General features: G+C 34.7%; 1 protein-coding gene across 1 annotated transcript in view; it reads left to right on the top strand.

The window, feature by feature from the left end:
- ZDHHC17 (zDHHC palmitoyltransferase 17) overlaps nt 1-10,968 on the top strand; it is a gene marked incomplete at both ends in the record, with an annotated part of 80,396 nt that extends 69,428 nt beyond the window's left edge. The window contains 5 exons of the mRNA XM_080706562.1: nt 3,301-3,394; nt 4,482-4,565; nt 6,802-6,959; nt 9,319-9,413; nt 10,830-10,968. Of these exons, the coding sequence (XP_080562688.1) occupies nt 3,301-3,394; nt 4,482-4,565; nt 6,802-6,959; nt 9,319-9,413; nt 10,830-10,968 (570 nt within the window). The remainder of the gene's footprint in view (nt 1-3,300; nt 3,395-4,481; nt 4,566-6,801; nt 6,960-9,318; nt 9,414-10,829) is intronic.
- Nucleotides 10,969-13,033: the final 2,065 nt, after the last annotated feature.

The following is a 13,033-nucleotide window of genomic DNA, read 5'->3' as shown; positions in this document are numbered from 1 at the left end:
TAGTCCATGGTACAAAAGTATCGTCTCCTTCCCAGTATGCTTGTACTGCAGTAGTAGATCTTGACTGTGCTTTGATTCAAAAGTGCTATTTATTCATACTCATTCTTATTCTCTTTTCACCTCTTAAATTATAATTCAGAAAATTAAAAACTTAGTGATAAGATATTTAAAATCAAGTTTATTGTGATTTTCAAATAAATGTCTTAATTACGTTTTAAGGAAATTCATTCTTTTTTTTTTTTTTGTGGTACTGGGGTTCCTGGAAACCCTTCTACCTCCGGGCTACACTCCCAGACCTATTTTTTATATTTTTATTTGGAAACAGGGTCTCTTAAGCCAGCGAGGCTGGCTTCGAACCTGCGCGACCCTCCTGTCTCTGCCTCCCAAGTGCAGGGATTACAAGTGCGCGCCACCATGCCTGACAGGAAATTCATTCTTGAATTTAAAAGTCAAAATGGGAGAATTTATTGAATAACTTTTCAGACAGCATGACCTCCTAACAAGTTGAATATGAGTATTATTTGTCTGAATAGAAGTATTTGTGCAACTTTGGACCCTATTTTAAAGTGATCACTTTCAACCAAGTCATATAATAGTTAAATAGCATTTGTTTATAAAGTCAAATATGGTAATACTGACATTGTTTAGTTTATTGTAGATGTCAGTTTTCTATAGTATTTTATAGGCTATTTATATATTTTAATAATTTTTTACAAGTATGAAAATTTTATAGACTGACTGCCACAGTGGTTAAATTATGTTTTCCTGAAATTGAAGTGCTTCCAACATGAAATTAAATGCTCCTTTATACTTATAAGTTATAAACTTTAAGTAAACTAAGTAGTGGACTTAGTTTAAGATTACAGAGTGAGTTTTTGAAGCAGAGCTCTAATTTTACACATTCTTCTTTTTTTCACTTAATGTTTGACCAGTTACAGTTTTGAATATTTAAAATATATACTGCTTTATATTTTGGCAGCAACTTTATGGTATTTTAAATTCTAGGGTAGATTTATTCAGCAGTATAATTAGATTCTTCTGTATATTCATTCAGACATTCTTTAAAAAGATTTTTTCCCCTGTGTTTACAGTGTGTATTTTATAAGATTAATGTTGTTCTTTTTAACTCTTAGAATGTTTTGGTAAAGTGCACTTCTGTGGAAGTACTAGTCTGTTTCAGAGTCAAGTATACAGTGAGGATAAAGTTGCCTTATGGCAAACTAAAGCATTGATTTAACACAAATAGCAGTTTCATTGTTAAGTATCTGATGAAAAGAACAAAACTTTTTGTTATAGCATAAACCCTTTTTTATATATTATAAGTCATGTACTTTGGGATAGATAATCTCATAAAGAGCAGATTTTGTTATAAAATGATTCACATCTAAGGGGTAGTTTTCACTTTGTGCTATATGGAAATGCTTCACTTTGATAAACAGACAAATTTCTAAGAAGATCTGTAAGTCAGAGTTTTTGAAAAGGAATTACTCTGGTAGTGAACCAAGGATACTGTTATGACTAAGACCTTGAAACCAAGTTATTCACCCCTTACCTGTTTAGTCTGTTGTTGAGATTGTTGACTTGTGTTTAAAAAAAGGAATTGTAGCCGATGGTCGAAAGTGAGGGTAGTAATTATTTGATGTATCTTAATTCTTTCTCCTAAACAGATTTAGTCTTGTGTCTGTAATGAACAACTTATCCTTTCCTTTAGTTCACAGATAATTTTAGTAGATAAAAGAACTACCCAGTCTACTTAGGCCTTTTCCTGGGTATTTCAAAATCTTGTAAAACCTTATGCAAAATAATGGGGGTGATGGTAGTGCTTTTTATTGAAACAGCAGTGTAATCAATATAGGATATTGTAAATTTTATTTTTCTCATGGGTTAAGAACTCTAGTTTAAGCTGGGCGTGATGGTGCACGCGTGTACTCCCAGTACTTGGGAGACTGAGACAGGAGGATTGCAGGTTTGCCAACAGCCTCAGCTACTTAGTGAGGCCCTCTGCAACTTAGTGAGATCTTGTTTCAAAATTAAAAATAAAAAAATAAGACTGGGGGTGTAGCTCGGAGGTAGAATGCCCCTGGGTTCCATCCCAGTAACGCGCACACACACCCTTCCCTCTAGCTCTTATGTTATCTAGCATTGAAAGTGCTAGTTCTTTGAAGATCAACAGTAAGTTTTTATATTTCTTTAGCTGATTTAACATAATTTAGGTTAAAAAAGCATTTCAAGACACTTCAAATAAACATCATAAACAATTCCTTATTGCCTATCATGTTAAATAATGGATTTTATGATTTTGCAAGAAATAATGACTATCTAAACTCTATAAGCATTATTTACTTTCTTAGATGTGTTTGAAAATTTCAGCAAGGAAAATGCTGAGATTTCAGGAGGCACTTAAAGATCAGCCAGTATCATGACCATTGGTCAAATGCTTCATTCAGAAGCCTAAAGAGTGATTTTTTATTATTCAGAAATTTGAGGGATATGAATTAAATACAGTATCATTGATCACACTATCATGTTGGTGTTTAATTCTTAGTTGTTTTTTCTTTTTGTTTTTGTACTGGGGATGGAACCCCAGGGGCATTCTACCTCCAGGATACACCCCCCACCGCCCAGCTTTTTTTTTAAACCGGTTCACTTTATTTATTTATTTATTTATTTATTTATTTATTTATTTATTTATTTAGTGCTACTGAGGATGGAACCCAGGGCATTTCTACCTCCGGGCTACACTCCCAGACTTATTTATTTATATTTTATTTGGAAACAGGGTCTCACTAAGTTGCTGAGAGCCTCACTAAGTAGGGGAGTCTGGCTTCAAACCTGTGCGATCCTCCTGTCTTAGCCTCCCAAGCCCAGGGATTACAGGTGTGCGACACTACACCTGCCTTGGTTGCTTTATTTTTGAAACAGGTCAGACAAAGGGCCTCACTAAGTAGCCGAAGCTGTCTGCGAACTGTGATCCACCTGTCTTAGCCTCCCAAATGCTGGGATTACAAGCATGTGCCACCACACACAGCTTTTATTTGGTAATTCTAATAATTTGGTTCTGTTCTAGTCTTAAGAGTGTATATTCTGGAGCAGTGTTATTCTTTTAGTCTTTGCTGTTACCATTGAAAATTCATAAAGTAAAATAATACTTTTTCTTTGGATTTATTGATTTGGAAATCTCAGTATCATCTTGTTCAAAAATATAGTTTTGATTTTTCATAGCTGCATTTTAAGAAAACATTGTTCAGCTTTCTTTTATAAACAGCGTCTTTCATAATACTTTACCATGCCTATCCACAGATACGGAAACCGGTGAGGTCCAAACATTGTGGTGTGTGTAACCGCTGTATAGCAAAATTTGATCATCATTGCCCATGGGTGGGTAACTGTGTAGGTGAGTAATGTTATTCATTTCTAAATACATATTGTTCACTTAAGTGACTTTAGTTACTAGTGAATTACAGTATTAAAGTAAATGGTAGATAGTTCATTCTTATTCCCTTGATCTCCTTGGTTATCTTCCTCTTGACAAAAATAGCTGCTAGTCAACTAAGAGGGAGAAAAATGACAAAATTATTGTTTAGAAAAGATTGTATTTAGCCGGGTGTGGTGGCGCACGCTTGTAATCCCTGCGTTTGGGAGGCAGAGACAGGATTGCGCAGGTTCGAAGCCAGCTGTGCTGGCTTGAGAGACCCTGTTCCAAAATAAAATGTATAAAAATAGGTCTGGGAGTGTAGCCCGGAGGTAGAAGGGATTCCAGGAACCCCAGTACCACCAAAAGAAAAAAAGAAAAGTTTGTATTCATTTCAGTATCCATTCTTTCTGTGCTCTCTTTCCTATTTTCTCCATTGGGTAACAATGAAATTGTTAAGGAGGTTAAAAAAAAATACTGTTTTTTTTTTTTTTTTAATTTAAAAACTGGGGAAAGTAAGGCAATAGCCATATCTGAAATGTTATGGATAGAGGCAGAGAGGAATGACAGATAAGGACTCTCTATATACACCCCATTGTTGCACCCCATTGTTGAAGAATGGTGTAATCCCAGGAGCTGAACTATCAGTGATCTGAGAGATTGCCCTGATGATTTTATGAAGTGACAGAAGGGAAATATTACAAAGATTGTGTGGATGATAGGTAGAAGCCTTTACAAATTTGGATTATAAGGCTTATAAAAGTAAGGATAAAATAGGATGTTTTTAAACCTCATAAAACAGTAGGATTGAAGGTTGCATCTGTGATTTGATTGGGACTCTTGCCTTCAGAATGAACATCATTTGCTGTCATTACATCTTTGTGCATAATTATAAACATTCTTATTTTAAGACTTATTAAAATTTATTTTCTTAAAAACCATTTTTTAAATAATTAAATGTGATTATTGTCCAACTTGTATCACACCTTTCATTGTATAACCAAACCCAAAAAGTGTATTACCACTGTTTTTTTTATTAGTTGAAAAGAATTGCTTCTGTGTTGTTTAGGTGCAGGCAACCACAGATACTTTATGGGCTACCTATTCTTCTTGCTTTTTATGATCTGCTGGATGATATATGGTTGTATTTCTTGTGAGTACAATTAACTTTTTGCCTTCTTAAAACATAAATGTTTGCATACTTAGATTATGCTTATATTAATAAATTATATAATGAAAAAAGTCTTAACAAAATATGGCTTCAGGGCACCTTATGAAGCATAAAGGCACATGATACAGATGTACCAAGTATGATCAAGATTAAGTACAGCCAAACAGTGATCAGTTAACTGCCTTTTCCATGTGTGTCCTCTGTAAAATGTACCAGTTTAATAGGCTTTGAAAAGCTTCTAGAAAAACACACCAACATTTCCTATCAAGTGCTTGCTTTACTCTAGTAGTCTAAAATACAGATTTGATACTTGTGCTGGTTTCTTGCAAAACAGTTGAGAAAATATTCTTGGAGATAAGTTTGCACAGAATTTGAATTTTTCTCTTATGATAAGAGATCAACTTTAATTCCAGCCTCTGAAACTATCCCAGGGTATATCCTATAAACATCACAGAACTGTTGTGCACATTCAGTAAAGTGACAACTGTGCAGTACTCAGTATCTCAGAATCAATAATAAAGTTTTAAATTGTTTAAACACAGTCCACAGAATTAAAACAAATTAGAAGCCATCCACAGTTAAACTAATTGTCAGTTCAACATTTTACACTTAATACTTGCAAAACAGTATCTAGCAAGAGATATTAATAGTGATTTCAGAGTCTCATCCTGTTGTATTCTATTGGGAAGATTTCTTGAGTAGAGATATGACTGGCCAACGGTGTAGGTAACCAAGAACAGACCAGCAAGGAAAATTTTGTCAGTTAAAAGTGAACAGGGAGAGTTAAATACTCATTTTACATATATACAAGGTATGCTGTGAAAGCATATTTGTTTACAAACATATAAAAATACTTGTTACCTAGTTTGATACGAATTTGAAATATTTTAAAAAGTAAGGCATAATTATTGACTGGTAGGGAATATTACTAAGTTCATCAGAAGTTACCTTTTTAAGATAAGTTGTCATTCATTTGATCATGTATGTCAATACCTTTGAGGAAATATTTTTATTGCATTGAGAACCTAGTCTGGGAAAGAGTTTAAATGAACATGCTAGTTACTGTCCTTGGGGGCTTGATGAAGAGTACCTGTGGATATATTAGACCCCAGTTTATACAGAAGTCTTGGAAGGATGGTTTCTTAGTCTTTTTAAACTGAGATATTAAAAGTAATCAATTCTTGGCAGGTGTGGTGGTATGTGCTTGTAAATCCCAGTTGCTTGGGAGATGAGGCAGGAGGATCACAGGTTCAAAGTCAGCCTTGGCAACTTAGTGATGCTCTCAGTAACTTGGTGAGACTCTATTTCCAAATAAGAAATATAAAAAGTCAGGCTGCAAGTGTAGCTTAGAGGTAGAATGCCTCTGGGTTCAATCCCCAGCCACCAGAAAAATAATAAAAAATAAAAATCAGTTCTGTTACCCTAATATACAAACAGAGACTACTTCTTCAAATAGAGATTAAAAGAAAGATTTGGTCAAAGAGCTTGACGAAGTTTCTGATTCACTTTGCTGCCAATAGAAGTAATTCTATGGCAGCAGTTCTTAAAAAGTAGGAGATTCTGTGTTTGAGAAAGCCTAGCTTAGCAAGGTGATCCAATTGTGTTACATTTCCCTTGCTCCAACAAACAAACAAAACCTAACTGAGCTATCATCTTACTTTTATTTATTTATTTATTTATTCATTTATTCATTCATTAATTCATTCATTTTCTTTCTTTTTTTTTTTTGGTGGTACTGGGGTTCCTGGAAGCCCTTCTACCTCCGGGATACACTCCCACGGGCTACACTCCCAGACCTATTTTTTAACTTTTCTATGTGGAAACAGGGTCTCTTAAGCCAGCAAGGCTGGCTCCGAACCAGCGTCTCCGCCTCCCAAGCGCAGGGATTACAAGTGTGCGCCTCCACGCCCGGCGTTTACTTTTATTTAAAGAAAATGTTCATGCAAGTATTGTGTATATGCAATACCAATCAAATCTGTTTATTCTTACAGTACAGTAATTTTAAGATTGGTTCCTGCTTTTCTATTTCTGTCTTTGAAATTTTTCCTCCAACTAATGTATAATGGGGCTATTTAATAGTAAAAAATTTTTTTTGAATATTACCAATTAAATCTAAGACTGTTGGATCTCATTTTCTAAGTAGTACAAACACAAATTCCTACATGAGTCACGTAAATGATTATTGAATAAACATGAGTCTATTCTGTTTTGGTCTTAGACTGGGGGCTTCACTGTGAGACCACCTACACCAAGGATGGCTTTTGGACTTACATTACTCAGATTGCCACATGTTCGCCTTGGATGTTTTGGATGTTTCTAAATAGTGTTTTTCATTTCATGTGGGTGGCTGTATTACTCATGTGTCAGATGTACCAGGTATGTGGAAGTACATTATTTGTTCTTTATTTTCTGATTCACTTTGCTGAGAAATTATTTATTTATTTATTTATTTATTTATTTATTTATTTATTTATATGATACTGGGGATGGAATCCAGGGGCACTCTATCTCTGAGCAACACCCCCAGCCCTATTTTTTATTCTTTATTTTTCAGCAGGGTCCCACTGAGTTGCAGAGGGCCTCAATAAGTAGCTGAGGCTGGCTGCAAACCGTGATCCTCCTGTCTTAGCCTCCCAAATGCTGGGATTACAAGCATGCACCACCACGCCTGGCTTGAGAAACTCTTCTTGTTCCCTAATCATTCTGACTTTTCAAGGATTAATTTTAATTTTTATTTACTTTTCTTTATTTCATGTATTTCTTTCTTCTTGTCTCATATTACAAACTTTGTTCAGTATTGTTCTAATCTTAGAAGAAATTTTTCTCTTAATTCCATATTCAGGTACATTCAGTTGGTATGTCTGAGCTTGGATTTATAATGCTGTTAATTTTGTTCTTTGTGTGTGTGTGTGTGTGTGTGTGTGTGTGTGTGTGTGTGTGTGTGTGTGTGTGTAACTGGGGGTGGGACCCAGGGGCTTCTCTACCTCCAAGCTACACTTCCAGACCTATTTTATACTTTATTTGGAAACAGGGTCTCACTAAGTTGCTGAGAGCCTCACTAAGTAGCTGAGGCTGGCTTTGAATCTGTGCAACCCTCCTGTCTCAACCTCCCATGTGCAGGGAGTACAAGCATGCACCACTACACTTAGCTAATTTTGTTCTTATTTTAATTGTGCTGTTTTATTTATTTATTTATACTTTTTTTTTGCGGGTCTGGGGATGGAACTCAGAGACATTTACCCTTGAGCTACACCCCCTTCCCAATTTTTTATTCTTTCTTTATTTTTTATATTTTGGTGGTACTGGGGTTCCTGGAAACCCTTCAACCTCCGAGCTACACTCCCAGACCTATTTTATATTTTTATTTGGAAACAGGGTCTCTTAAACCAGCAAGGCTGGCTCCGAACCTGTGCAATCCTCTGTCTCCGCCTCCACAAGCGCGGGGATTACAAGCGTGCACTGTCACTCCCAGCTCTATTTATACTTTTTATTGGTGCATTGTAGTCTCACAACATAGTGTAGCTCATAGTGATGGTTACATCCATGCACAACACATTGGGTGGGCTTTCTCCCAGCTCCTTCCTCACTCCCCCCTTTTCCATACAGGATATTGAGATTAACATGGGTCATCTCATATACATACATAATGTCAGTGGAAGTCATTCCTTTTTTATCCTCTCCCTTCCCCTTCCCCTCCACTGGAGTTTCTCCTCCATTATTTGAAATCCTTTTATCCCAGTTCCCCCACGTAGTGTCTGCATTATGATAAAAACATACGACCCTTCACTTTCTGTGACTGGCTTAACTCAAAATAATGTTCTCCAGGTTCTTCCATTTTTCTGCCAGTGATATAATTTTGTTCTTTATTGCTGAGTAGAATTCCATTGTGTGTATATTCCTTACTTTTAGAACTCATTCATCTGTTGATGGACACCCAGATTGATTCCATAAATTGGCTGTTGTGAATTGTGCTGCTATAAATATAGATACACATATATTACTATAATATTCTGACTTCAGTCCCTTTGGAAAGATACCCAAGAGTGGTGTAGCTGGATCATATAGTGGATCCATTTCCAATTTTCTGTGGAATCTCCACATTAATCTACATAGTGGCTGGGCAAATTTGCATTCCACCAACAGTACATCCTCACCAGCATTTTTAATTTGACTTTTTGATGATTACCATTCTGATTGGGGTTAGGTGAAATCTCAGTGTAGTTTTAATTTGTATTTCTCTGATTGCTAATGATCTTCAACATTTCTTCATATATTTATTGAGCATTTGTATGTCTTCTTTTGTACAGTATCTAATCCAATTGCCCATTTCTTGATTAATTTTAGTGTTAAGTCTTTTATTTGTTTATTCTAGATATTAGTCCTCTATCAGAGTAATAGTTGGTGAAGATCTCCCATTCTGTAGGCTTTCTTTTTAAACTCTTGGTTTCCTTTGATGAAAAATATCAATATTCAAAAGTCTTTAGAAAATTAAGAATTTTTAAAAGCTCATTTCAAATGAGGCTGATATAAACGTTGTCTATATATTTAGTGTTCATCTGTCCATGGTTCACAGTGCCAAGTAAACTATTTTTGAATGTCTATCAGATTTAACTGGCTACTTTTCACATGATACTAGTTTGATGAGCTGGTGGTAAACCAAAAACATATTGCATCATGTTTCGCTCTTGAAGTTCAACTTTATTTATTTAATAGGTTGCTTTCTCTTTCCTTTTAGATATCATGTTTAGGTATTACTACAAATGAAAGAATGAATGCCAGAAGATATAAGCACTTTAAAGTCACAACAACATCAATTGAAAGCCCATTTAAGTAAGTATATATTTGTAAGTTTAATATTTTCCCTTGTCATATAAACTTCCTTAGTAAGCAGACATTGTCTAGTGAATATAGCAAAGACAAGTGTTTTCTTTCAATGGGCAATAAATATAAAACAGGATATATTTACTTTGCTTAGCATATGTAAACTAGCTTTTAATTACTACTGAATTTATGATTTTTGTAGAAGTAGCATTGGTTCCTCATAACACTGTAACATAGAATATCTCTTTTAACATACATACTTTTAAATATATTTTAAAATACACATATATATATATAATCTTTCTATATATATAGAGAGAGGGAATGGGGTTGGTTACTGGGGATTGAACCCAGGAGCATCTATCTCTGAGCTATTTTAGCTTCCCAAACACTATTTTTTATTTTGAAACAAGGTCTCACTAATTTACTGAGGGTCTCACTCAATTGCTGAGGCTGGTCTTGAACCTATGATCCTCCTGTCTCAGCCTCCTAAGTACTGGGATTACAGGCATGAACTAGTATGCCCGGGTGTGTGTGTGTGTGTGTGTGTGTGTGTGTGTGTGTGTGTGTGTGTGTGTGTTCCAATAAGAAATAGTTTTCTGATTACATGAAATTTTTAAAGCTGATTTTTTGTAAGCTATTACACTCAGTCTTTAGTAGTGTTATTGTATACTTATAAAAGGCAAACAGCTTTTTATAAAAAAGAGAGCAAATTATCAGTCCAATAATTATACAAAGTGTAACATAAGTTCTCTTCCAAAGGTGTTATTGGAGTTCTAAAATTCCCTGAACTTATCCTTTTCATTTTTCTTTCTAAAAATCATTACCCTTAAACCCAGGCATGGTGGCGCATGCTTATAATCCCAGTATTTGGGAGGCTGAGACAAGAGGATCTGAGTTTGTGGACAGCCTCATACAGAGTGAGGCCCTTTCCAACTCAGTAAGACCCTGTTTCAAAATAACGAATAAAAATAAATAGGGCTAGGGGTGTAGCTGAGAGGTAGAACACCCCTGGGTTCCATCCCCAGTACCACAAAAAGCAAACAACAACAACAAAAATCATTACCCTTAGGTGCACTACCAAATTCATCCTATGTAAAATAATTTTGTCTTTTACTTCCTTTCTCAATTTTGGAGATAGTTTGCCTTTTTTACAAAAAAAAAAAAAAAAGCCACCAATCAAGGAAGGTTTTTATCAAGAATTAGATATGGTACAAGAATGATAACTGTAAAATTTTAAATTAGCAAAGGAATAAAGTCAGTGTTGTCAGAGCTGTGGAGAAACATTAACACTTGTATATATTACAGTGATACATTGTTTTTTCTTGCAAGAGTTTTTAAAAATGTGTCTATGAACAAAATTGTACTGAACTTGTATTAATTTGTACTAACAAAATGCTTTTCTTTTTGGGCTCCTGTTTTTAGCCATGGATGTATAAGGAATGTTATAGACTTCTTTGAATTTCGATGCTGTGGCCTCTTCCGTCCTGTTATTGTGGACTGGACCAGACAGTATACAATAGAATATGACCAAATATCAGGATCTGGGTACCAGCTGGTGTAGCATCATCTTTATCCAATGAAGCATATTGCTGAGTGGTGCCTGAAAATTGTGTCTGTCCTTGTCTCTCTCACACTCGAATCACATCTTTGGAACAATAGCATGCTATGTGTAGGGCTAACAGTGAGTTTTACAGTCTTTTTTTCAACACTTTTATTAACAAAAATCAACATGGACAGAACACACTGCCACTTCTGGGAAGAATGAAGATCATAAAAGGAGTTTCAATGGTTCTTAATGTGAGAATTCACAACATACTCAACGTTTTGGTTTTGTTATAACATTTTTTTCACGCAAAGAATGAACTAAATTCTGTAGAAGGATGTGGTATACTGGTCAGAAATGTTCAGTTCTAACTAAAACTAAATTTATATGACTACATTTTATGATGTAATTGACTAAGAATATTGCATCTAATTCCAGGAGAATTGTCTTAAGTTGATGGGCTAGTATTATGTACATTTTAGAATGTACATGTAAATACTGTGATGAAAATCATGTGGTTCTAGGTTTTATTAGGGATCTACTGTAATGTGTCTTCAGTGGCACAAGAAAATAATGTTCACAAAAAATGTGCTAACAATGTTTTGTTTCTATCAGCTGTTGCAATGCTGGTATATTTCTAGCTCAGTGAAATAATTTGTAGTAACCTTGCTCTGAGGTTTTATGGTCTGATAATAAAGCACTTGCATGACTATAGTAAGTCATTATTTTGTTCAAATTTAAAAGCCCTACTAAGTGCATGATATACTGCATAGAATGTATACTAGCAGATAATATCCAGTGAAGCATAAATTAGAATTTATTTTGATGTGCAGACAGTTCAATTTTTAAGAGTTGAGATAGAATTTTCAAAAAAGCAAAATAAATAAGCAGATGCAAAATTCTTAGTAATAGAGGTAAGTGGATATACTTTTTAAATTTTGAGCTGCAAAATAAATTGTAGACAAAATAACAGAGTTTAAGCTAAAAATGGAGCATGAACTCTGTACATAGCACATTGGAATAAAAGAAAAGCTAATGCTATATTCTAGTTTTTTTTTTTAATGACCTGTCAGAAAACAAGATATAATCCCCAGATGATTTCAATTTGCCAAATATTGAGTATATTTTAAACTTTGTTAATGCTTTCTGAAAGATTTTTCTTATTTTTAAATGTGATGCACTGATCAATTTTTGTTGCAGCATTTCCATACCCTTACGGTGAACTTTCAGTCACTGCTTCATGAATATTGTTTACAGAATGAGATGTGGTTTAGTCCTCTTTTAAGTGCTGTAGCAAATTGTGGTTCGAGCAACCTGTGGGAAATCTGTGAGAGGGAATGGAGTGGAGGGAGGGGGTAGGAAGGGAGGTCCGACTGATGACAGACCCCTAGACCAGTGTAAAGAATGTGTATCTGTATATAAATAATTTATCAATAATTTTTCTCTTTGTTTATATGTGTTAGTGTTTTTAAAGCTGCTGATTTCATTTTATCCAACCAAAAAGAAAAGGGAGATAATGAGCTTCTAGTGATGTCCAATATTGCTGTTAATAGGCATTTTACCCTGCAAGTTCACTGCATGTCTAATGCTCGGTAAAATTAGTATTCCCTGTAAAATGCAGAACACAGGTATTAAAGCAATCTAGTGGTATACCCGCCCCTTGCCTTAGTAAGAGGAGCAGTGAAATTGTACATAGTTGACATTCAGTATTTCTCTGTACTACCATTTTTATATAGTAGTTTCTTTGACTATAAGTCGCACATCAGAAAAGATTACCCTTGTGTACCTGCGTGTTTTAATATTAGAAAATTGGCATATGTACTTTATTTTTGAAAAGGGAAAGGATAGGTGTGGGTGGCAATAGCTTTGTGTCATTTTGTCATAGAATGTAAAAAATTGGTTAACCCACAAATGTCTCTGCTAGTTTTGACTAATAATTGGGGAAAATTTTAGATAATTTTTAAATTCAAAGGTATTTATAAAATGCTAGGATTTAATTTTTTATATTTTGAGCCACTTCACATAAAGACTCTGTTGCAGTTTTTATCAAATACATTTTTATCAGAAGTTAAAAATTATAGTG

The sequence above is a fragment of the Muscardinus avellanarius genome, assembly GCF_963383645.1.
Source record: "Muscardinus avellanarius genome assembly, chromosome: 11".
NCBI lineage: Eukaryota > Metazoa > Chordata > Mammalia > Rodentia > Gliridae > Muscardinus > Muscardinus avellanarius.
This window is presented reverse-complemented; position numbering and strand designations above follow the sequence as displayed.